At 38.8% G+C, this 25,679-nt stretch overlaps 2 protein-coding genes across 6 annotated transcripts in view; one reads left to right on the top strand and one right to left on the bottom strand.

The window, feature by feature from the left end:
• Nucleotides 1–155: 155 nt before the first annotated feature.
• Nucleotides 156–5,532, bottom strand: LOC121872917 (ankyrin-1-like). Its single transcript, XM_042376033.1, has 6 exons — nt 5,209–5,532; nt 3,444–3,590; nt 2,804–3,115; nt 1,827–2,024; nt 1,572–1,664; nt 156–1,311 (listed from the first exon to the last, which is right to left on the bottom strand). The coding sequence occupies exons 1-6, from the start codon at nt 5,320–5,322 to the stop codon at nt 541–543; spliced, it is 1,635 nt and encodes a 544-aa protein (XP_042231967.1). The 5' UTR covers nt 5,323–5,532; the 3' UTR covers nt 156–540.
• A 3,306-nt stretch (nt 5,533–8,838) lies between these two features.
• Nucleotides 8,839–25,679, top strand: part of LOC121872915 (polypeptide N-acetylgalactosaminyltransferase 10-like) — an 85,417-nt gene continuing 68,576 nt past the window's right edge. For 2 of the 5 annotated variants that reach the window (XM_042376022.1, XM_042376027.1), the window contains exons 1-3: nt 8,839–9,032; nt 12,989–13,089; nt 17,073–17,231. In XM_042376022.1, coding sequence (XP_042231956.1) covers nt 13,026–13,089; nt 17,073–17,231 — 223 coding nt within the window. In that variant the 5' untranslated portion in view covers nt 8,839–9,032; nt 12,989–13,025. The other 3 variants (XM_042376026.1, XM_042376025.1, XM_042376023.1) reach the window with 3 other exon arrangements.

Here is a 25,679-nt window from a genome sequence, read left to right as displayed (position 1 = left end):
ATCTACCGCTCAGCAAATATTGAACATATGCTGAGTCTAGTATAGGCTGTTGACACATACACTATAATTTATTAGTTTACACATACTGTACAGTACATTGCCTGTATCTTGCTTCCAGGTGTATTAAAGTCGTAAGGGTGATAAGAAATGCATTGCAATCTTTTTAAATTTAGTTCGTAGAAACTAAGATAAAATAGTGACTAGACGCCCAGCAGCGTTAAAATTCTTTAATTGTGTTATAAAATACAACATAACATTTATTTTCACAGCTACAATTTCATAACAATGAGTATTGTTAATAATATAACAATTTCAGCATTATGGGGTCGTTCATTACGTTTTCATTAAACTATGCTGCAAAATAAATTCATGCTGCCAGGTCTTATTTCCCAAATATTCTGTAATGCTGAAGAAAAACAATCACATCACGATATTTGAGACTGTTAACATATATTACTAAGGTGCTTAAGTATGTACAGTATACAGTATCTTCATTGGTAAGGTCAAATCACGATGGTTTAATCACTTCCTTGGTGTTATTTATTGGTTCAGTGTTCTCCCAGGGTTAAAGTAGAACTTCTTGTTGAAACCAAAATTATGGAGCTGTGGCGTAGAGGGTAAGATAGTCTTACTGTACTCCTTAAGGAACTCCCTGTACAAGTCACCAAACTCCATGTGGTGAGCATGGTGCGCCAGGCAACGACACAAGGCCGTGATGAAGGGAGTCCCTTCCTTGGTGAAGGTGTAAGACGTAAAGCCTCCATCGCTCGAGTAAAGGCACATAGTATCCTGCAGAGGTTCTTCAACCCTCCTACGCTTGACTGTGTTCTCTTGTTGACGAGTCTCGTCCCTATAGTAACCACAACTTAAGTCAAAGATAAACAATTTGGGTTTATTTTTCAGTCGGGGACATTCTGAGTCTTTAAAGAGGTCACATATCCATTCGGTTGTCAGTAACTTCATGTCACTAGTTAAGAACTTTTCGTTTCCAATGCCATGACTGGAAATAATAAAAATACCACAGCCAACTTGGTCCAGCACATCCAGGTCCCTCACTCTGGTCAGCACTTGTTTGGTCTGGTCTGCTGTCAAGGTCGAATACGCATGTCCAGTGTATCCCATTTTGCCGAAGGCATTTGCTAGGTTGTTGACATCTGAGTGTGAGCCGTCAAGGACTAAGTCGGGTCGGTCCTTAAAGGAGCTATAGTTGAGTACACAAACGTATCCCCTGGGGTCGGTATCCATCTTGTATACGTCTGGTCCTGTGGCCAGGAAGTGTGCAGGTGTCACCACAAGCCTCAGTGGACCCAGCTGGCGGTTCAGTGTGGAAATTATTATCAACGGAGTTACAGTAATTACATTTCGAACATTGATAATGGTGGTGAAGCATTATATTGTAACTAGTTATAAGGTAATTAAGTCGGGATGATAGTAGTGAAGTGTCATATCAATGTGCACCTTGTCAGGGAGATGTCACACTTTACCTGTGTATCGATTTAGATAACAGTTTTATTAGTGGATGAAAAATTAAAAACAAATTACAAGTTGAGATAAAATATGTATCTGCTTACCGGAAGTTCGTGGTCTGGGGAAGCGTCACTGTTGATGCTCACAGCAGAGTCAAACTCGGTCGTCGCCTCAGTCATGTTTTCTGGTGTGTGTTGCTGATACACATGGAAAAAAAACTCTTTATGGCTGTCTCACATAATGAAAAAATAATAATATTTAAGCTAGTTTAATAAAAAAAATCCAATCAATAGGAAAGTCACATTAAGTTTTACGAGATGACTGAGAGCCAAATGTGGTGGATCATAAGAGACACACACCTGCGGAAACATGCGGACGATAGCTTCTCGTTGTAAAGCGTGTGCCAACTGTCGAGCTGTGGTAACTTGCAACTCTCGTGTCAACATCCTGTCCACCAGCCGACCAACGTGGTAGTCTGGGTCAGCACCAAGCTTTACCAGTTCTTCTATTTTGTTTTTATTCCAGTTAAACACCGCCTTAAAAAGAGGCGCAGCAAGCTGAAATAAATAATATCAGTTGGAAATGGGGTAATGGTGGTACAGTAGTAACGTGCATAACTGACCAATAGGTCAAGGGTTCGAGTTCTATTTGACCTAGATACACATGAGAAGGGTTTTATCTAGTGTGTCTCAGGATGAATTTTGTTTACCAGGTTATCACCCACCATTTACAAAAGACGGAGGGGTCACAAGAGGTGGCGGTGCACTACTTATGTCAAGGAGCACCTGACAGTAACCATTAATAACGAGCTTAACGAAATGGGATCAATCGAATCTATTTGGTGTGATTTGAATTGATACCTCAAACCAAACGCAAGCTGACAGGTGTGTGCCTTAGGGCTGACTCAGTCTCGGGGGAGAAAGTAGCAGATATCCATAGAGTCGTTCAGGAAGCATCCAGAGCACCAGCCCCCATCATGAAACAATAGACTGGGTGAATCTTACCACACAAACCAAGAGAAAAGAATTCCTCAATCTCGTTCAAGATTCATTCTTCACACAACACGTGTTGTGGAGGGGAAACAATAAGCTAAATTTAGTCTTGACGACCGAGGAGACTATGGGAGACGAGGTCCACGTCGGGGAGAAACTAACTCAGACCAGCAACTACTACATACTATGGTGGAATAATCTTTTAAAGTCGAGAGAAAATAGTTGAGGAAGAGCACTATGACTTCAACCATGGAGATTACCAGGTCATGTGAGTTAAATTACAGAGAATTAACTGGGAGGAAATCGTTAGGGAAGAGTCAGACATAAAATTAATATAAATTTACCAGATCCTTGTAAGTCCTCTTCCAGTTGTCTAGTTTATGGTGGTTCAGTTCCTCGTCAGACAACAAAATCCTCAACACTTGAGTGTGTCCCTTCATGGCAGCCAGGTGAGCTGGGGTCTGACCCTCTTTGTTAACTATATTGGGACTGACCAGCTTGAGGAGAAACAGCACCACATGTGGCTGGTTGTTAGCTGCTGCAGCGTGCAGCAGAGTGCAACCCGTCTGCACTCTGGTGATAGCTGGTCCTGTCAGCTTCACAAGGTCCTCCACCAAGATCAAGTTCCCTTCTACCACTGCCTTAAACACCCACTCCTGTTAGTGAAGATCACTGTTTATTATAATCAAGTTTAATAAAGTTTGCAATAAAACTTAATGGTATACAGCGGCCTCCTATAACTGTCTTAAAACTTTACTCAGGTTCTTCATAAACAACTGAAATTACATCAACTGGCAAAAATATCCTTACTTTAAGTGACAGCAGATGATAAAAGGTAATTGTTACCGTCGTATCAGTAATAATGATAATAATTTAGTGTGGTAAAATGGTTGTAAAGTTAACAATGTTAAAATAAACAAAATAATCTAACATTACATTGCATACTATAATTGGGATATCAAATAGTTCTTTAAAGGTTCTCACAATTTTTTGTGAAGTGGCGAGAACTTGGTGACGTGACCTTGGTGACCTTGTTGAGCGTCTCACAGTGAGGTAGTCCCAGTTCAATCTTACTGTCTGGCCACCAACACAACAGTCAAGCGCGCTCACTCGTCTCCGATTCGTGTTTATCTGCACAAAATGTTAAATATATAATACACTATTATATCAAGTAGAGAAAATGTGTTATGTGAAATAAGTATACACAATGAATGTAACACAACTGAATTGAAAGTAACTCCAAATAGAGACATTAGGGATCGTCCGTATTAACATATGAAGCCTTTAGATTCGTTACTGATTATAATTTATTTTTAGAAAGTAATGTACAGTAAGAAAGTATATAGTGTTAGTATGACAGTTTGTAGTGTTAGTGTGGCAGTTTGTAGTGTTAGTGTGGCAGTTTGTAGTGTTAGTGTGGCAGTTTGTAGTGTTAGTGTGGCAGTTTGTAGTGTTAGTGTGGCAGTTTGTAGTGTTAGTGTGGCAGTTTGTAGTGTTAGTGTGGCAGTTTGTAGTGTTGGTGTGGCAGTTTGTAGTGTTGGTGTGGCAGTTTGTAGTGTTAGTGTGGCAGTTTGTAGTGTTAGTGTGGCAGTTTGTAGTGTTAGTGTGCAGTTTGTAGTGTTAGTGTGGCAGTTTGTAGTGTTAGTTTGTGGCAGTTTGTAGTGTTAGTGTGGCAGTTTGTAGTGTTAGTGTGCAGTTTGTAGTGTTAGTGTGGCAGTTTGTGTGTTAGTGTGGCAGTTTGTAGTGTAGTAGTGTAGTGCAGTTTGTAGTGTTAGTGTGGCAGTTTGTAGTGTTAGTGTGTTTGTAGTGTGGCGTTTTGTAGTGTTAGTGCTAGTAGTGTTAGTGTAGTGTGGCAGTAGTGTGGCCAGGCGTGTTAGTGTTAGTGTAGCAGTTTGTAGTGTTGGTGTGGCAGTTTGTAGTGTTAGTGTGGCAGTTTGTGTGTTAGTGCAGCAGTTTGTGGTGTAGTGTGGCAAGAGTGTTAGTGTGGCAGTTTGTAGTGTTGTGGCAGTTTGTAGTGTTAGTGGCAGTTTGTAGTGTTAGTGTGGCAGTTTGTAGCAGGTTTGTGTTAGTGTTAGTGTGGCAGTTTGTAGTGTTAGTGGCAGTGTTGGCAGTGTTAGTGTGGTGTTGGCAGTTTGTAGTGTTAGTGTAGTGGCAGTTTGTAGTGTTAGTGTAGCAGTTAGAGTTTGTAGTGTTGTGTAGCAGTTTGTGGCAGTTTATGTAGTGTGTTAATGTAGCAGTTTGTAGTGTTAGTGCAGTTTGTAGTATTAGAGTGTAGCAGTTTGTGTGTTAGTGTTAGTGTGGCAGTTTGTAGTGCAGTGTAGTTTGTAGTTTGGCAGTTTGTAGTGTGTAGTGTGTTAGTGTGTGCAGTTTGTAGTGTTAGTGTGGCAGTTTGTAGTGTTAGTGTGGCAGTTTGTACTATTAGTGTGGCAGTTTGTAGTGTTAGTGTGGCAGTTTGTACTATTAGTGTGGCAGTTTGTAGTGTTAGTGTGGCAGTTTGTACTATTAGTGTGGCAGTTTGTACTATTAGTGTGGCAGTTTGTACTATTAGTGTGGCAGTTTGTAGTGTTAGTGTGGCAGTTTGTACTATTAGTGTGGCAGTTTGTAGTGTTAGTGTGGCAGTTTGTACTATTAGTGTGGCAGTTTGTACTATTAGTGTGGCAGTTTGTAGGTGACACTTTGTAATGTTAGTGTGGTTGACTGGTGTTGGTGATAGGTTAGCACACTATGCTCATGTTAAGTGATGTCTCACCTGGCGTTCAGTAGTAGTGCAGAGCGGCATGTTGCTCTTCACCTGGCGTTCAGTAGTAGTGCAGAGCGGCATGTTGCTCTTCACCTGGCGTTCAGTAGTAGTGCAGGGCGGCATGTTGATCTTACGCCTTGTTTGGTCTGCGGGTAGGGAAAAAAGTTCACTCCCCTCTTCTTGTGGCAAGAAACTAGCCCCTAGGAATGTGGTAGTATTTCCTTTGGCGATTTTCTTGTGTATGTCAGTGACAGGTGTCCGCTGAACGAATATGCTGAGCAAGTCAAATCAGTTTTGGTCCGAGCAAGTGATACTCACGGCGAAGCAACTGAGAGTGACTGGTAAGGGAGCGCGCGGTTCACCTTATATTCGAGCGAGGCACAGGAGGAGGTGGCAGCCAGTGGTCGACGAGCTGCAACATGTGTGGTGTTGTGACGTCACGGTGCTCCCTCGCTCACGTTCTAACTTGTGGCGTCAGGACGGTAGCTAGGCTGCTAGGCTTCGATGGAATCTGTCTTAGCTGATAGGTCTTCTAATATAATAATTTACATGAGCATTATTTGTACATAAATAACGTGACTCCAAAACTATATCATGAAAAGGACCCAAGGTACTCACCCTAATCAAGTTCATGCTGTTTAAAATAATTCGTGGAAGTACAAAATAGAATATACTAAAAATCTCAATCGATAAACGACGGCTACAGAAATTTCCAGGAAGATTATCTAAAAAATAAAAATGATTACACAATTTATGGAACCTTCAGAATGAATACAATATATCATTATCAAGAGTACCTCCAACAGGCGTAAACATATTTAAGGTGTGCTACTATAGTATGCGGTCTACCGAACTGGATGCAGTCTACCGGGATATTTACACTGTAGCGTCTATTAACCCAACCTAACTTAACGTAATCTAATATATCTTAATCTAACCTAACCAAACTACGGCAGCAACATCAGCATTATTTTAGGACGGCGAGAGAAGAACAATATTTTTAGGTAAAATTACTAAAAGACGACAAACATTACAATTTCGTTTTTTCTCATAATTTGAATATGTCCGAAAAACTGTACTGGCACATCTCCAGTATGTAGACAACAACGTTCTCAAATTTTAGTCATCTGTATTGAAAAGCAAAGTACTAACTTTCCTCATATAGACACACTGTCTCAGCTGTTTCAGGATGTGATTTCTTCATTTGGATATACTGTAATCGTATTGTTCTCTCATGGACAAAATGTCCTTATAATCGACATAATATCCTCTCCCAAGCATGACTTGCCAGCAATGTCTCCGTAACAACAATATCTTCTGAGCACATCTAAAACAAAAAAACTCGTTTTTTCTCGCCTTAATATAATATATCTTTAATTAAACATAATTACCGGAATATAATATGACTTATAAAAACAAAATTTTATTTACGTTATGTTTACCTGTGATTAAATGTTTTTTTTAACTTTAATGATCTGAATAAAAACTCGTCCTGAAAAAGTTTCTCTGAGTAGTATGTTCTATTGAGGAAAAAATCTTCTCAGAATATAAATTGCTCCTCGAAACATGTATTTTTGTGAACAAAACTTTCATCTGAATACTTTTCTATAAACAGTTTTCTTTAAAAAAAATAATATTCTGTGATGATAACATGATTCTGAAGAAAAAGTTCTTCTGAATAGAATGGCCAACAATGTGCAGCGGAGACGTGACCGACGGTCAATATTGACGAATGACCCATCTCAACATAATTTTGTTTTGAGTTTTTTATTATTATTATATTTTCCTTGCTGAGTTCGGATATGGTATTTATTTCTTGGGCAAATGCATCGTTTGGTAGATACTGTAATTCGGCCCCTAGCCTCGCCCAATCCAAGCCCGATTTTGTCCTCCACTCATGTTTAGTTTACAAGATACTTGGTACGACAGGGTTTTCTCACGTCCACACAAAACAAAATTCCACCATGTCATAGTAAGTTTTTTTTCTGTTTAGTATGGGGGGGGGGGTCTATGGCTAGGAATTTAGGTAAGGTTAGGTAGGTTTCTTTGATTAGGTTGTTGCGCTTCTAACAACGCTTCAGCCACTCGTGTTTCTTATCAACTAAGGTTAGGTTTAATTTAAAAATAACCCCATTTAAAAAAATAAATGCCTGTATAATATTTAGTAGTTGCCAAAATTTACTTATATATTGAGTCCTATATAGGGACATAAATAAAAATATATAAATAATTTACTCTAGCATTTCCGTCGCAAATTTATAGTTTTCCAGTTATTTTTATTTTAATAATCTATTCACTCGGCCAATTAGGGTGTCGATGTGACGTGATAGTCGTACACACCGTACACATGCGCTTAACTCTTTATTGGCCAATCATTGAAAGTTTGGAACGAAGATGGAATCTATGTATACAGGATTACTTTGGCTGATTAGCAAATTTTGGAGAACGAAGTCGCAACCGTTGACATCTTTAGGGCGCATGGTGTTTTAGTTTCGTCAATAAAGTGGCCGAGATGTGAATTAAATAATGTGATTCCGAGTGTCAGTACTGTGTAGATCGTCATACGTGATAGCATGGTAACTATGGTAAGAGACTGTCGGCTTAAGAGAAAGAGATCTGGGGCATGAGCATCCAACTGCATCTCTTAATTAGGGTTGTGGGGTACGAGTTGTTTGGGTTCACACTCAGGATGGGATGGAGAAAGGAAACTCACAATGTGCTCTCTGTATACATGTTGTATTGGATGTACAATGCAGCTTGGTGCTGGGAAGTGGCAGCGTGGTTACAAGCGTGATGTGGAGAGAGCTGGTTGGTGAGGGTGCTCAGAGGAGGACCAGCTTGTGGGTCGCCATGCTCGCCGGCGGGAGCGAGGGCCGCCAGGCAGCGGCGGAGGAGGAGGTGTTGCTTGCTGCGGCTGTAGCTAGAAGAAGAGAGGTCACCACTAGGTCAGGTCTTAAATATCGGGGGTAGGCGTGGCTTAGTAGTTGACCTCCGTGATGTATGGCGGCGCTGGTTGACCTAGACCACGAGGCATACACTGGGGAATTCGCGGGGTCGGCTACTCAGCGACAAACAGCGTTTGTAGGGGAGAAACCCACTACAAGGTAACTTTTTTATACACTGGGTGATCCACCCCCTGGCTAGGAAGTTAGGTCAGTTATTTCTAATTTCTCTGGTAGGTTAGGTTTGGTTTTGTCAGTTTTGCGTTTTTACCCTCCTTTTTTTAATATCTCCATAAAGGCTCATTTCCCACGGCAATGAAGATCATATTCGCATTTAACACGGTAATTACACTGAAACCCCATTTTCAATAGTAAGTTAGGTGTTGGCAACTCCTAAATATTTACCCAAAACATTTTAGTGACCAATTTATCAAGTTGTCTAAGTTAATTTTTGTAACATTTATTTCATAATCACACTGATGACTGGTGGACTAAATTGCCAAAAATAGCGCTAATTCTTGTAAATTTGTAGTAATATTTGATAAATTTTCCTTATATGTCGACTGCCCTTATGTCTCTCAAATATAAAAAGACCTAATAAACTAAAAAAAAATTCACAGTATACAAATATATAATTTTTTCATTATTTAGTTTATTTAGTTTGGTCGAACTCTGTAGGTTGTTTTCGGTCTTCAGGAGGGCCAGTGCGGGAACAGCTGACAGCTGGGATCTCGGCCGCATACTTAAAACACCTCATCAGTTACCTTCAGTGACAGTAACGGGGTCTTCTGTAAGATCATTAGAATAATAGACAACAGCAGATTATGTATCAACCACACCACCATCTGATTAGATAAGGGCACGCAGTAACAGTACTGGAGTCATCAACAGGTGTGTAGAACCTTCTTCAGTCACAGGACAACGAATTTCTCTTTATCAGTAAACTAGTATTCGTTCCGATATATCCAGGAGCCATGCCCGGTCAGTAGTACTTGCCAACAGTGCGTAACAGAGATGTGACCGACCGCCCAAGCAGTTAACAAGACGCTCAGTGGCGAACAAGATAAAAGTAAAAGTATAAAGCTCATGATTGAGTTTAGGTTTAGATACATTGTAATTAAAAACTGCTTGATTTTGGTATTAAATGTCCTAAATTAGGGAAATTGGTAAAATTGCAGTTTCAATACAAATTGTTTGTTTTTTACCCAATATCTTGATTTTCCCATTGTATTTGGTGTGGTTCATTCGAATTCAGCCTTCATTTCCGTGTGATTTTTTTTTGTATATTAGATATACCTTCGCTTCCAACAATCTAGGGGGACCTGTAGGATTTTTTTTTTTTGTGTATGTGTGTGGGGAAGAGCAAAAACGAAAGTTAACCTAACCAAAGTCTAACCTCCATCCACATAGCCAGCATCTTTTCCATCTCTTCAATCAAAGAACTTCGAGTATGACTTGTCTTTGTTGCACTCAGAGAACTACCACTTCCAGCACTAGCCTTAATCTTGTTCGTGTTGGTCCGGATAGTATGTACTGTTGTGGGGGTTAGTCCAAGTGCACCAGCAATGTCCACATACGTTCCCCTTTTTCAAAACTGGTTAAAACCTACATTTTCGTAGCAAGGTTAATGGTCATACGTTTCTTCTTCACAACACTCGCATCAGTAGCTCTTGATAGGCGCTTGGAAGCCATTTCGAATGGTTAGAGTACAGTCTTACGAGCAAAAACACTTGAACACGTAAGAATGCTGTGAAAGCCTAACAAAGACTGGCGTCACTTCGGTACACTGTGTGACGTTCCGCGAGTGAGAGGTAATGTGCCAAGCCGAGAGAGCATAGCGTGGCAAGACGAGAGAGGGTAATGCGGTAAAAGTGGTCCGTGACTACGCAAAAACCACGTAATATTGAGTCGTCGGGGTGTCATCCGATTCTTGGTATCTAAAGAGTAGCTCTGAAACAATATTAACAGGGGCAATGTTAAACGAGGACTTACTGTACAGTATAACTATTTGCTTGTCGTGGAGCCAGTGGGTTTGGTCTTATTTATCAGTCAAATCAAATGGTTCATACGACTGTCTATGATATTCAACCTTGAATATCATAGACAGTCGTATGAACCATTTGATTTTTACTGCTTTTTATAGTGGACATTGTTGTAATTTGTTCAAATGTGTTAAAAAATGGATGTTTCTAAGATTAACGTAACTTAACATTTGTTGGGATGAAAAACACCGAACCAACCTAACCAAACAAACATACCTAACCTTACCTAACTTCCTTACCGAGGAGCTCTGCCCCCCTCCCCCGGACCCCTGGTATATTAAACAGAAAGAACTTACCGGTACTATGATATGGTGAAATTTGAAGCATTTTCTGTACATGAATTTATATGGCCGCATCGGTGTTTCTGCAGCCCGGGAGTGGGATTTGCAATGGTGAGAAACGTCAAGCATTGAGGAAGTGATGAAAACATTTCCTTCCGGTCTGAAAGCACAGGGATTCCAACAGTGTGGACAGTCTCTATTTAAAGGAACAATGCCTTGGTCTTTGAACAATTGAAGGGTCTCGTTGTCTTTGTCCCTAAATTTGCAAATTATGTCCATGTAAGCAGCCAACAACCTTCACGCGTCATGCTGAAAATGAAACTGCCACAAGCACGGAAAAGCTGCAACAGAGCATGGCCTCATAATCTCTGGGAAGACAAATTAGTGCGGCGCCTAGGCGCCTAATTATCTACAAAATGAGACATTTGCTCAAGAAAAGATTACCATATCAGAATTCACTGATGAAAATTAAGTAAGAAAATAAACATTAATACAAACAACTCGTTTCCTGGTTAGTCCTATATATTAACCACCTAACCTAACCCTTACCTTACCTTACCTTACCTTACTTTACCTTACCTTACCTTACCTTACCTTACCTTACCTTACCTTACCTTACCTTAACAATCTTAACATGCCTTACCTAACCTAACCTAAATTTAAAATGTATAATGGTGAAAATGCATAATAGTGGCATCCTAAGTTACATTTATATATCCGATCAACCCGGATATAGTAATTGCTATTTCCCGATTGCATAAACAAAAATAATAAATGTTGTAATAATGCTTGTTTGACTTGTTTTATCATAGACTAATGAAGAAAATGTTTTGTACATCAACATACTAAAATACGATATTCCAATTTGTCTTTTTAGTTCATTTTTTATGATAGGAAGAGGCTTGAGTGTTCTATTTCTCGTAGAATGGAAGAGACGCAGCTTTTGTCTTCTTACAACTTTTCAAGCAATTTGTACCAAAATATAAGATTTTTATTGTCCACATTTATAGTAAAAAAAAATTTTATGACTGAGTAAACTTGCAGATAGACCGTATTAATGTGGTATAGCTGTAAATATCCTTCAGTAATGAAAGTTAACTATGAAGTCAAGTGAACATTTTGGCCTTGACTCTGCCTATGCTAGGACCAAGTTATAACAAGTTATTCTGCCAAGTATCCAATAAGTACCCATGACTCGGAGTTAAATAATATCTAACCTAATCTAAGTTCATCAAACTTAATAAAAAGGGAGGGGGGTAAAAATTAAGTGGTAAAGCATTTTTTTCTCAGAAAAATTATTATGATCATAGGTTTTTAATCAATGCATTCAGCAGTGATTTTGATTTTTTTTTTTGCTGCAAAATTAGTGAAATATTTCTTCCCCACACAAAACTACAACCTTACGTAATCTTACCTTACCTAATCTAACCTAACATTACCCTACGTAACTTAACCTAACCTAACCTAAGAAAGCCGCAATGCACATGACAAACAATTAAGTTTTCTAGAAAAATATCAATGTCTTTTTTAAAAAATACATTTGCAGAGATAACAAACTTTTTATAATAATTTTTGAACGAGTTTAGGTAAAAATTTATTGGTTTTAAAATGTGACATTACTGTATAAGAAAATTATCTGGTGCCCTGTTCTGCAGCTGACACACATACACACAATATGAATACCAGGTAGTCTAAAACAGATTTTTTTTTTTGAGAATTTGCCAAATTTGGTAGAATTGGAGAACTTATGTTGATAGTGAAGTCTGGTACAGGTTAACAACCCTTTATCCGAAAACCGAAAAGCTCTAAAACCGAAAGTTTTTTGTGGGGCTTTTTTTTTTACAGGGATTATTAGCCCAGCCAGGCACAGATCACTGACCCACATCGGGGCCTGGGGGGCAAAAATGTAATAGTAATACAGTACAATAATAATGATAATAATAATAATTATTCATAGTAAATAAAAATTTTTATAATTATACACCCAAATAAAATAACAATGATTACAATAATAATAATAATAATAGTAATAGTAATAATAATAATAATAATAATAATAATAATAATAAAATATAATAAAATTAATAATAATAATAATAACAATAATACTGTAGTATTAAAATAATAATACAGTAAAGAAATACAAGAATGAAAAAATGATCAAAAGTGAGAAACACGACCTAGACCTATGAATTATTATTATTAGTATTATAATTTTTATTATATTTTAGACCCCAGGCCCCACTGTGGATCAGTGATCTATGCCTGGGTGGGCTATCTACACACACACAAAGAAGAAAAAAACAACCCTAACCATTCTGAAAACCGAAAAATTTCCGAAAACCGAAATGCCTCTGGCCCCAAGGATTTCGGATAAAGGATTGTCAACCTGTATTATAATTAATACTACCTCCACAAAGTACCTCAGTTCAAATGCATCACTATTATTCTCCTTGCCTTTTATATTGTTTCATTTCACCAATTGCTTTTATACTTTAAATTTTTTGTATCCTCTAATTTTCAGGTTATTTTCTAGTTAAGAATTCAGACCAAGGAAAGCCATGAAGTACTGCAGCACACGGGGTCTGGAGACTGGCCTCTCCTTTAAAGATGTCTTATTCTCAGGTTAGTAATTTCCTATTGATAAAAGTACTTTGTGTTTTGGTGCTTAAGTGTACTGTAGACATATTTGTGATGAGTAATGATTGAAATGATACACCTCTATGGTACATTATAACTAGTACTGTAGTATTACATAAGTAGGCTTCCAAGTCTGGGATTAACTAAATGACAAGTTAGAGTATATGAAGAGATTTCTAGCTGAGTTTGTAGACTTACTGTATGTAAGTCTTTGTGCCAGTACATTCTTCCATGCACTCTTACACATACACACACATATTAGTACAATTGTGTTCCCTTATTAATTATGTATGCAGTATATACTGTTGATGTAATATTATATGAATATCGAGCTGGATTGTTGTAAGCACTTTCAACACACAGTTGACACCAGTTAAATATTCCGTTATGTCTATCACACACTTATGTCAAGTGGTGGATCCTGTTGCTGTTCTAGCCATATGACGACACACCAGGCCACCATCATGTCACTACTGTATTTTGTATTAGTAAACACACACAGCCTCACGGCTTCTCATGTTGGAGAGCCACTCCCTCCTGACAGTCCACCTCGGTAACACACTTCCACTCTGTACTGACCACCAAATATAATAGATATTTTATATTTCTATAAAATATTTCCATGCATCCAGCTTAAGCCATTGGTGCTTTTAAGGTTAATAATCGTTTTTATCCCAATAGGTACCGTGTTGCTGGCATATAAGATGCACCATCTCGTAAGTCCCACCCTATTTTCAGGGATATTTTGTAGATTTTTTTTTTTTTTGTAAGTTTCGTCATACAAGCATTGAAAGTGATTTTAAAGTGGTTTTGTAGGGGAAAACAAATGATTTTGTGTTTGTAAATGCAATATATACTGAAATCAAGTAGTTAATCATATTACCATTAAAATAAAGCAATAACCATGAGATGCATTCCCAAGTGTGACCTTTTGTGTGGCTTTTTACCTCTTTTCCCCCAAAACAATACAATTAATGAAAGTTGCAAACTATATTCTTTAAATAATGTTTCTGAATGCACCTTATACAATATAAATGAATAATAATATGGTCACACAAGAGGAGATGGGATGTCATTGTTTTCATTTGTGTTTACAGCCGGGAGTCCGGGACGATAGTTCTACACGAGAAAATTAAGTAAATAAGACCCTGGTTGTAGCTGTAGTAAAGTTAATGTAAAAAAATGAATATATATGTTTTAAGTAATGTTATTTAATGTTAATAAATGGAACAATGGAAGTAGCTAACCACTAATGGCAAAGAAAAGAAAGAGATTGATTGGGAACGCCAAAATATACGTGCGCATTTAAGGATACCGCGTCATTTATCTTTTTAAGAATACAGTGGTCCCTTGGTTAACGAATGGTTCGAATAACGAAATTTCGGTTAACGACTTAGCTCCCATAAGGATCTTCAATTCGGTTAACGAACAAAGCTTCAATTAACAAATCATTACGACAAACACGTTTTGTTGTGAGCATCAGCTGATCAGCTAGTCCGCCAATACAGTGTCGGTTCTATGTTTACATTCGCTCAATGGAGTAAATATCAGAAAAGTTGTGCTTTTTTAATATTTTTGCATTTTTTATATTAAAATTATTAGTCATTTTAAAATTTTGTTAACATATTGATAATAAATGCAGTACAGGAACTTAGTTTTTGTGTGCCCATCAGCAGCGACTCCCTTAAGCGTCAGTTTAACTTTGTTTATGGTGGAAACATCGTGTTTGTTGCTCTCTTGAATACAGAGTATTTATCGTTTTACTTTAAAATTATTGGTCATTCTGAAATTTAGTTAACATATTGATAATATATGGCACAGTGCAGTGTTGATTTAAATAAAATAATCTTTAATTACAGCTAGTCAACTAAAAATTTTATTGGTGAAATTACTGTGACGTTCCAGAATGCGCGCCTTATCCGCCCGCTGTTTAAATACCCAGCCCGGGTTATCAGGTTCCAGTGTGACTATTTGCCTGTCACTCACACGCTCAGCCACAGGGAACCTTCCTGAATGTAATTAGCTACTTTTATTTATTTCAGTTTCATTGTTTGACCATTGTATCATGTATCAAAGTAATATTTCTAAAAGTAGTGAAGTTGTATTTTAGTGTAGTATTACTGGAAAATAATGCTATGATTAGGTTATCAATGTATTTATTTGTGGTTTATTATGTTATGCATTACTTGCTCTACCAAACACAAAGAAAGCCAGACAGCCTGGCGACCGACTGCGTGTGTGTTGCCAAGCAATTTTTATGAAAAATAATACAGTACAAATAAAATATTCTAAATTAATTATTTATTGCAAATAAATATTATGATCAGTAAATATATGCATTGCTGGCCATCTCGAACACAAAGACAAGATAAAAATAGCTGCTTAGTGCTTAGGTGACCACGAGTGCTCGCCGTCAACAAGCTGTCCCCTTATCTCCCTCCCTCCGTGCTGCCAGGAAAGTTTCTAGAGGGTCAATATATAGTTTTCTTACTTCTTTATTTTTATTGTTTTATCATTTAAAAGGGTTAAAAATTATTTTTGAAATAGTTGATTTTTCTCAATTTACCCCCCCCCCCTTGGGGGAGAGCCCTGTGGTATTGCCGTGACCTGGGGCTTAAGGGTTAAAGCTTATTATGCTTGTTTTATATGTCTGCTTTACTTTCTTGCTTTAGTATTGCTTACGACAAAGATCCATCAAGGGTAGATGAGAGTTTTGTTTTTGGAGTGAGGTTGGTCCCTAACCCCTGAATTTGTTATTTTCTTATGAAATTTAGTTGTTTATTAACCATTGATTCACTAATCAACAACGTTTCTGGTCCATATGTGTGTTGGTTATTAAGGTACGTTGGTATTTTGAAACAAAATAATATGACAAGCAAGATTATCGTTCAAGGACATTTGGGAATAATTTGTAGCGTTATATCAGAACATTAATAATGTTGACCTGAAATGAATATCGAATAAAAAATATGAATTGAAATAATATTCATGCTACACATTTATGCCATGTATTTAATGAATATTGAAAGCAAATGTTTTCCATATTCACCACCTCGATGGACGATATCATAAGACGGGAAACATTCACAAAACGAAATTTTGAGCTTTAGATAAACTATATGCTTAAATAAACATTTCTTGATAACTTTTCCACTGCTAGTAGTTTAAAACATTGTCCAATTACAGTAATATCTCCCTTAGCCGGAATCCCTCAAACCCACAACTCTCCGATAGACGGAATTGAAATTTTCTCGGAAAATCTTTCCCAAAGCTGGAATTTTCTGGAAAATTTTGAAAAAAATTTCCTGGTGCCCGGAAAATTTTGGCAAATTCAGTATGGGGGATTTTCGGATAGAGATGATAATCAGGCTCATTTTCTGGAAATTCCGAGAGAAAAAATTTTGTTACCCGGAAAATTCCAGGGGTGAGGGATATTTTACCGGGCTCAAGAGATGATGTAATGGGCAATTTCTGGAACTTCCGAGAACATTTTTCCGTTGCCCGGAAAATTCCGGGGATGAGGGATATTTTCCAGCTTTGAGAGAGTCGTCTCGTTACCCAGAAATCTCTCATTCCTGGAAGTGCTCTGCACCAATTGTTCCGGCTAATGGGGATATCACTTATATTAGCTGGTGTAGGTCAGTCAAGCTCTTTAATGATGGTGGTCAGTGTTAGGGGCTACTAACCTCTCAGCCTCGGAACCGGAGACACATACCGTACTTGCAAGAAAACTCACGCTCAGCCTCAAATTTTGCCCAAAAATCTTTGAAATTTTTTGGGGGAGCTCATTTCACTGCCATGGAATGTTTTTTCCTTTTATGTTCGACGCATCAAGGGCGTCTTGCAAGGCTGAGAGGGTTAATGTAGTAATGGTAGATCTGGTAGGCCACCCATAGGCTATAAGAATGATATTGTTATGGTAATTCTATCATTAATCATGGTGTATTTAATGTATGATCTTCTTTCAGGATATGCAAAAGATGGTGGGTTATATATGCCAGACACCATTCCTGCACTGAGCAAGAGAGAGTTGGAGCAGTGGCGTGAACACACTTACCCTGAGCTGATGTATGCCATTGGCCGCAAGTTTATTGATCCCCAGGAAATTCCAGACAAAGATTTAGATGGTGAGGATCCTGACTGTGTTTACAGTAAAAGTGAAGAGTTTAAGGTTGTCAAGTTATCATTGACTCTTCTGGGGTTTTAGCTTCAAACTTCATATCATAGATTTCATCTCATACAGAAGTCTTATATTGGCTTGGTAGTACAGGAGTGCTTTAATTTACCAAAAATCACTTATAAAAAAGAAAATTCCTGTGCTTTGGTATATGAACGAAGACCCCGTAGCGTCAGAAGATCTGGGAGTTGGTGACAAAGGCATCAGAGAGCATTCCGTGCTGAAATTGTGTAGCAAGCAGTGTACTGTAATGCAGTAGGGTGTGTCATAGGAGGGAAGATCAGCTAAAACTAATGGCCCATCACTTTTTTGGTAGATTTTAGTGTATGTAAACAGAAAATAATTTCAGTTTCAATATTTTTACCCAACCTTTTAACTGGAGTAAAATTTTAAGCGTGAAATTTATGAAAATCCTAACATGCAACTGCATTGAGTGCATTACAATTAAATAGTGAACATTGCTTTCTGACTTCATTCTTTAACAACCCAACTAACAATATTTTTTCTGTTTCAGATTCTGATGCATTTATAAGTTGATAATATTTGCGATGGCTGCTTGTGTCAGGGCCGAGGAACCAAAAATCCATATCTCGGGAGGAGTCACTATCTTGGGTCTGGGAGAGGCTCCTGAAGTAGGAGTTGCCTACATTGAGAGATGCTTTGAGATACGGTGTTTTAATCAGGCAAATCAGTGAAAAGAACCGGGAACTTACACAAACAAAGACATTGCCAGTGATATGATAGCTGTCTTGGCACAGTACACTCTGGCTAGCGGCTCAGTTCAAGCCCACTCAGTCACTTAACAAGTCAGAGAAGAAGATTAGTGAGAGACTGCTACAGCCAGTTGGGAAAAGGCAAGAGATATCTCTCTTGGGAGTGGAAACTTGCAGTTAAGGACAGCTTTGCCAAGCAACTGGACCAGTTATTTGACATAATTACTTGCAAGTGCCCAATTGTTCTCTGTCCTGAGTTTGGATCGTCGTGAGGTGTAAATCGAGGCCCACATCTCTTGCATTTCTGGCGTGAACTGAAGATTCCTGTGATCGAACTGGCATTTGTCAAAGCACAGAGAGAAGACTGGCAGTATAGGGGTTCTCATGATTTCTAGCCAAGATATTCAGTCAAGAGACGGGAGAGCTGCCACAGAAGAGACAGAAGAGGGAGAAAGAGTTGCCCACGAGGAAAAGACTTGAGAAGGCCCAGAATTTGAGGGTAAAAGGCCCGATGATTGGAGTCAAGAAGCTGATTCAGAGTTTAATGACTTCCCCATGGCTGATCCAGTGCTGACCAGGAGAATGGTGACTTTGTCCTAACCCAGAAAATAATGATCCCAAACCTTCCAGGCATAAAGATTCGAAATAGGAAAGATATCGAGCATAGCTCTGGCCAGCATCTTTGACGCCACACACTGGTCTCAGAGAAACTGCAGAGATAGCAACAGCTGCCTGGATTGGCCCGGTGGTTTGATAACACCTGATGATGTTCACCTGGTGATAGATCATAACAAAGTAAGGAGAGCTCAGGAGAAACTTTGTCAGTAACCCTAGAGGAGTTTGATAAGGGGATAAGAAAATGGAATCAATTGTTTGTTCTTTGATGGGAGAAGGTATGACACTAAAGTGTTCATGAAAGTTGGAGATTCTGACAAGTTGTTCCTGCCATGGTGAAGGAGGAACACTACTCCTGCTGCAGTGAACCAGGAGGAAGTATTTGTGGCATTCCTCCAGAGAAAGATGACATCAGGAAACCAGCTGAGATAGTGGCAGATAACATTGTGAACTGTCAGAGAGAGGAACATAGACCAGACCCTGCGGACCATTGGAGGACAGCACCAACTTTCTGAACACAGGGTGGCAAGGGGTCATACAGTGGATAGGAGGAAGATTGGGAGGAAGCTGGTCTGGATTGTTTGTGACCTCCACACCAGCGAGTTGCCACTCAGACATCTGATCCAGGGCTGGATGTAAGACTCTTTCAAACAATGATGGTCTGGTCTATTGGCAAGATGCTGGACTCTGCCACTGAGTTAGAAATAAATCGAGCGAAAAATCACAGTTGGCCCTCGGCGCTCGTTGAGCTTGCCGCGTACTGTCATTGGCGACCTGAGTACTGACCCCAGTACTATGTGGTCACATGATTTCCGCTGCCATCAAAACTGGGGTCATGCCTGATAGACTTGCTTACCTGCAGATAGGTCAGTTTCATTCCTGGGTGGCTACTTATGGCTCTCAGGTTCTGCAGAATTTGGGTCGCTCATCATAAACTGAAAGGGAACCAGCTTCACAACCTGAGACTTATTGTCCAATTCATCGTGAGTGTCTACTTGCCAGAATTGGTTCCAACACCAAGGTCAGGTCATGGATTCTCGAAGAAGGTCGAGGCATGTTCTCTTCCAGCTTGAGCTCCTGAGGAGTCAGCCAAGGAAAGGTTGTTCAGATTGTGGAGCGAATTTGTGAGGAGATCTTCCTGGTATGCTCATCGAGCAGTTCTGCAGACAATGCTCTGTGGGATGGGGAGGAGAGAAGAGTGGCAATCAAAAAGATCTTGGATATGAAGAGACTTATGAGAGGATCTGGGCATGGCCGAATCAGTTGGTGTGATTCCTTCAGGGTCAGGGAAGACTCCCTGAGATCAATCTAGATTGCCAAGACCTCGCTTTGATCTCATAGATCTGGATAGCATCCAGGCTGGCAGTGAGCCCCCTCTTGCCTGCAACCTCACCAATGTTCAAGTCCAGAGCTTTCCTGGACAACCCCATGCATGTCCCTGCCTGGCCTCCTTTACACCAGAGTATGGCGTTGTTGTGTACGCAGCAAGTGGCGAGGCCAGCGGTCGATGTACAACCAGGAGAGGAGGGAAGGCTACATCTGAGCTCAGGTGGTCCAGCAGGGAGGTGATAGTAGAAACAAGCAAGAAAGACATGTTCTCTATGGTGTGCAGCAACACGGTCGTAGTAGTAAAACCGGTTTGTATTTGATGATTTTGTTTTCTAAAGAGGTATTAAATTCATAAATGTGTCCAAGATCATTAGTTTCACTATTCTGGATTATTATTTTCATCTATTAAATTAACGTATGTTTGCTACTTTAAATAAAGCTATTTAGTGTTGTGTTGGTAAAAGGGTGGGAATACTGCGTTTTCATAAGATTTCAAGTTAAAATTTACCCACAACAAAAATGAACACTTTTCAAATCTGAGAATATACATGATTCTGCACATAGAACTACATCATTAATACCATGGGCCGATTTTTCAAACTAAAAAAAATTAAGCCTCCATTATGACACACCCTAGTAATGTAGTCTAGTGTGTGGCAACATATTTGTGCTTATATATTAATGGAAATTAAAACCTTTTATTTTTAATTGGATCTGTTTTCATTTCAGGTGGCATGTTGCTAAGTTATACTGGTCACTGTAGCCACATGTCTATCTATAGCCCTCTCCCTACTAGGCTGAGCTGTGAGCTATGTTTTGGTTATTTTCAACTCATTATTTCAGGTAGATGTGCCCCCAAAAAATCATAAGGATAAGAACATAAAGGGAATAAACAATTGTTATGTGCACAGGAGTTAGCACACAGGTCAGGGAGGGGGGAGCAGTGTGGGGGATCTTAGCTGTTTGTTGTCTCCTGTGTGTAGTGAAACATTTGCCAAATGGCAATGCAATATTTTTCTTTTATTTGCTTATTAGCCTTATTTTTATTTATCTCTCACTTTACTGTTGATTGGGGTTACAATAATGCTGTAAAAGATTGTGAAGAAGGGATAAATATCCTCTCCTTGTCAGAAGCATCACTATAAAAACCAAGGACAGCAACTGTTTACTGAGTGTTTCGGCAGGGTTAGTCAGAAGCCTGACAAACTCCTTGTGGATTTTGTTTAAATTAAATACATACATACATACATACATACATACATACATACATACATACATACATACATACATACATACATACATACATACATACATACATACATACATACACGGTATATATTTTCATGCGCCGGTTAACGTCCTAGATACGTTCTTGGAAACGTGACGTTAACCGAAAAGGATGTTGTCCGATCATCACATAAACTTTTTATTTATACTTACGTGTATGTGGAATACTATATATGTACATATGCACTTTTACTCTTAAATCACTACTGTAATGTTATACAGGTGATTAATTTTTATCTCTTGTGCAAAATACATGACGTTTATATTAAAATTATTCACTGTTTTACAAGGATTCCAGCAACGCCGAGCAGTTGGGGGAGAGAGAGGGTGGGAGCAAGCGAGGAGGCGTGGGGGGAGGGGAGGTAGTACGTTTGACAGTTGGCACAGGCCCAGGTCTAACGCGTGTATATTTGTCAGTTCTTAGGTGACTAAGCTTCTCTCTTATAAAAAGACAGTGAAATGACCTGGGTGAATATAATTAACATAGCTGGGATTCTTGTAACATACTGATTAATTTGAATATAAACATGTTATAATTTGCACTAGACAAAACAATTTTAGTGCCGTAATCAAATTAGTACATGTGCACTCCAGCTTTGCACTAAGGTCATTTATTTATATTACGTTTCTTTTAGTATGGTGTGTGCATGTAAATAGATGAAAATAAATGAAGAAATCTATGTAAGTCTACCCAAAAATACAGTTGAAAAACTTTTTTAGAAAATGAACTACAGTACTGTACACTAATGTACAAATTTTTTTATCTCTTGAGCAAAATATATGACGTTTATATTCAAATTATTGGCTGTCTTGCAAGGATTCCAGCACTGCAAATTATAATCTAACTTTAGTCTGAGATATTATATAAGATAAAAACTGTAAGCCTAAAAGCCTGGCTGAGGGGGGGGACTGACGGAACCAGCCACGCCACCCAGCGAGGGGTGGGGGGGTTGAGGTGATAAGTTTGAGGCGAAGGTCTCTGTGTGCTTATTTAACAGTCCTACTAATGTGACCCCGTACTACAGTGTGGGCCGGGCCGCCTCGTGGTGTACAGCATCCATGCCGTAGCCCGCTCAGTTGCTGTTTGGCCGTCGTTGTTGTTTGTGATCGCGCTGTGTACTGACAAACTTTTTGTTTCGAATTCCCTTTAAAATGGCTGGCAAGCGTAAAAGTGAGAGTTCTCGTGGTGCTGAGAAGAAAAAGATACAGTCAATTACTTTTGAGATGAAAATGAAAATAATAATGCAATATGAAAATGGAAAAACCGTAGCAACCATTTCACTCGACTCTGGTTTCTCTCACTCGACGATATCAACAATTTTGAAGGACAAGGAACGAATTCGTTAGGTAGTGAAAGGATCAGCACCTGTAAAGGGAACAATAATAATGAAAAAAGACAAGATCCTCTTCATGAGATGGAAAAATTACTTGTGATGTGGATGGAGGATCAGCTGCAAAAGCGTGTACCCTTAAGCCTTCTAACCATACAGGCTAAGGCAAGAAGCCTTTTTGAAAGCCTGAAAGAGCAGGCAGGAGATGAGTGCGACCAAAACTTCACAGCAAGTCGTGGGGGTTCCAAAGGTTTAAGAAATGTTACAGTTTGCACAGTGTAAAGGTGAGTGGAGAGGCAGCAAGTGCTGATGTGGGTGCTGCCGAAGCTTTTAAGGAGGAGCTAGATCGTGTCATCGTGGAGGGAAATTATTTGCCTGAGCAAATATTTAATGTGGATGAAACTGGCTTATTCTGGAAGAGCATGCCGGGATTCAAGGCATTCAAGGACCGAATCACACTTCTGTTGGGGGGGAGGGGGGAATGTAGCTAGTTTCAAGGTAAAACCCTTCATGATATATCATTCAGAGAGCCCAATTGCTTTTAAAAATGCCAGCAAGCACACACTGCCAGTGTTTTATCGCAGTAATAAGAAAGCATGGATGACCTTAACACTGTTTGAGGATTGGTTCTAGAGTTGTTTCATTCGACAAGCCAAGGAGTATTGTCTGCAACAAGGGGTTGCCTTCAAGATTTTATTAATTTTAGATAATGCTCGGGGACACCCACCACACCTGGACGACCTGCACCCTGATCTTAAGGTAGCCTACCTTCCACCTAACACTACCTCTATCATCCAACCCATGGATCAAGGTGCTATTGCTACTTTTAAAGCATATTATTTGCGTACGACCTTCGCTCAGGCTATTGCTGCAACTGAAGATGAGAAAACGCTCAGAGTTTTGGAAGGATTACAACATTTTGCAATGTACAAAATACATAGCTGCAGAATGGGATGAGGTTACAGGTCAGTGCATGAATGGAATATGGAAGGAGGTCCTGAAAAGATGTGTGAATCAGTTTGAAAGGATTTAATGAAGATGGAGCAATTTCTGAGATTAGTAACAAGATAGTGCAGATGGATCAACAGCTGGAGTTAGAAATTGATAATGAAGATGTTGAGCAGTTGGTGGAAAGTGTAGCAGAAGAGCTAGTAACAAGTAACAATCTTATTGAACTGGATGTACAGAAAATTGCAGAGGAAGAAGAGAGAGAAAATGTAGAAGAACCTGCACCCCCAAAAAGTTTTCAGTGAAACAAATGGCAAAGGCATTTGCTACAATTAATAAGGGGATGCGAATGTTTGAAGAAATGGATCAAAGTGTTTTGCAAAAGTTGACAGACTGATCCAAGATGCACTTGCTTGCTACAGGGAGATTTACAATGAAAAGAAAAGGCAAACTGTGCAGTCTAAATTGGACATTTTTTTTAAGAAGTCCCCCACTGCTGTCTCCTCATGCCCCACCACCGCTGCCTCTCACTCCCTAAAGATGATCCAATACCTTCAACAAGCAAGTATGTTAGCCGGTCTGAAGAAAGGGAACTTCTTGACCCACCCAGCCCTGTCTCCTCCTCTGCTTCATCCAATTAATGTAGTCTACATGCTTAAGTAAAAAATATTGAGGCCCCATGTGCAGTCAGCTGACTACATTAAAGGTAAGTGCACAGTAACACTTTATTCATTTTTCATTATTGAATACTTTTACTGTACCGTATTTCATTTTATAATTTCTATGTATTATTTTCGCCTTTTCGACTACCGACCACGTCAGGTCCCTCATAACACCATCTGTGAGGAAATTACTACACCACATCAAGCCCCTCATAACACCACCTCTGAGGGAACTACTACACCACGTGATATCCCTCATAACACCATCTGTTGAGGGAGTTACTACACTACGTGTCTGCTGTTCAACACCTCAGTGCACATGATCTACGTGACCACTGTAAACATTAATCTGTATGTTCACTGTATGTTCCTTTACCTTTCTCTAATGAAGGCTTTTGTTAAACCACCAGTGTATGTATTACGTCATTTATGTCCAATGTATATTTTCAGCCTTCGGGCTGCAGAACTTTTTCAGTAAACCGTTAATTATTATTATTATTAGTAATTATTATTATTATTATTATTATTATTATTATTATTATTATTATTATTATTACACTCTCATTCTTCTTCTTCTTCTTCTTCTTCTTCTTCTTCTTCTTCTTCTTCTTCTTCTTCTTCTTCTTCTTCTTCTTCTTCTTCTTCTTCTTCTTCTTCTTCTTCTTCTTCTTCTTCTTCTTCTTCTTCTTCTTCTTCTTCTTCTTCTTCTTCTTCCTTCTTCTTCTTCTTCTTCTTCTTCTTCTTCTTCTTCTTCTTCTTCTTCTTCTTCTTCTTCTTCTTCTTCTTCTTCTTCTTCTTCTTCTTCTTCTTCTTCTTCTTCTTCTTCTTCTTCTTCTTCTTCTTCTTCTTCTTCTTCTTCTTCTTCTTCTTCTTCTTCTTCTTCTTCTTCTTCTTCTTCTTCTTCTTCTTCTTCTTCTTCTTCTTCTTCTTCTTCTTCTTCTTCTTCTTCTTCTTCTTCTTCTTCTTCTTCTTCTTCTTCTTCTTCTTCTTCTTCTTCTTCTTCTTCTTCTTCTTCTTCTTCTTCTTCTTCTTCTTCTTCTTCTTCTTCTTCTTCTTCTTCTTCTTCTTCTTCTTCTTCTTCTTCTTCTTCTTCTTCTTCTTCTTCTTCTTCTTCTTCTTCTTCTTCTTCTTCTTCTTCTTCTTCTTCTTCTTCTTCTTCTTCTTCTTCTTCTTCTTCTTCTTCTTCTTCTTCTTCTTATTATTACTATTCTTTCTGTTTCTTCGTCTTCTTCTTCTTTCTGTTTCTTCTTCTTCTTCTTCCTTCTTCTTCTTCTTCTTCTTCTTCTTCTTCTTCTTCTTCTTCTTCTTTTTTCTGTTTCTTCTTCTTCTTCTTCTTCTTCTTCTTCTTCTTCTTCTTCTTCTTCTTCTTCTTCTTCTTTTTTCTGTTTCTTCTTCTTCTTCCTTCTGTTTCTTCGTCTTCTTCTTCTTTCTGTTTCTTCTCCTTCTTCTTCTTCCGTCTGTTTCTTCTCCTTCTTTATCTGTTTCCTCTTCTTCTTCTTCTTCTTCTTCTTCT

The sequence above is a fragment of the Homarus americanus genome, unplaced genomic scaffold (genome assembly GCF_018991925.1).
Source record: "Homarus americanus isolate GMGI-L3 unplaced genomic scaffold, GMGI_Hamer_2.0 scaffold11022, whole genome shotgun sequence".
In the NCBI taxonomy this organism is placed as follows: Eukaryota; Metazoa; Arthropoda; class Malacostraca; order Decapoda; family Nephropidae; genus Homarus; species Homarus americanus.
This window is presented reverse-complemented; position numbering and strand designations above follow the sequence as displayed.

Excerpts from the sequence above, each read along its gene's own strand:
- LOC121872917 (XM_042376033.1), bottom strand. The coding sequence starts at position 5,322 with ATGCCGCCCTGCACTACTACTGAACGCCAGGTGAAGAGCAACATGCCG. Across the intron at positions 3,116-3,443 it reads TCGCCACTTCACAAAAAATT|GAGTGGGTGTTTAAGGCAGT; the intron begins GTGAGAACCTTT and ends CTTCACTAACAG. Across the intron at positions 1,312-1,571 it reads CCCCAGACCACGAACTTCCG|CTGGGTCCACTGAGGCTTGT; the intron begins GTAAGCAGATAC and ends CTGAACCGCCAG.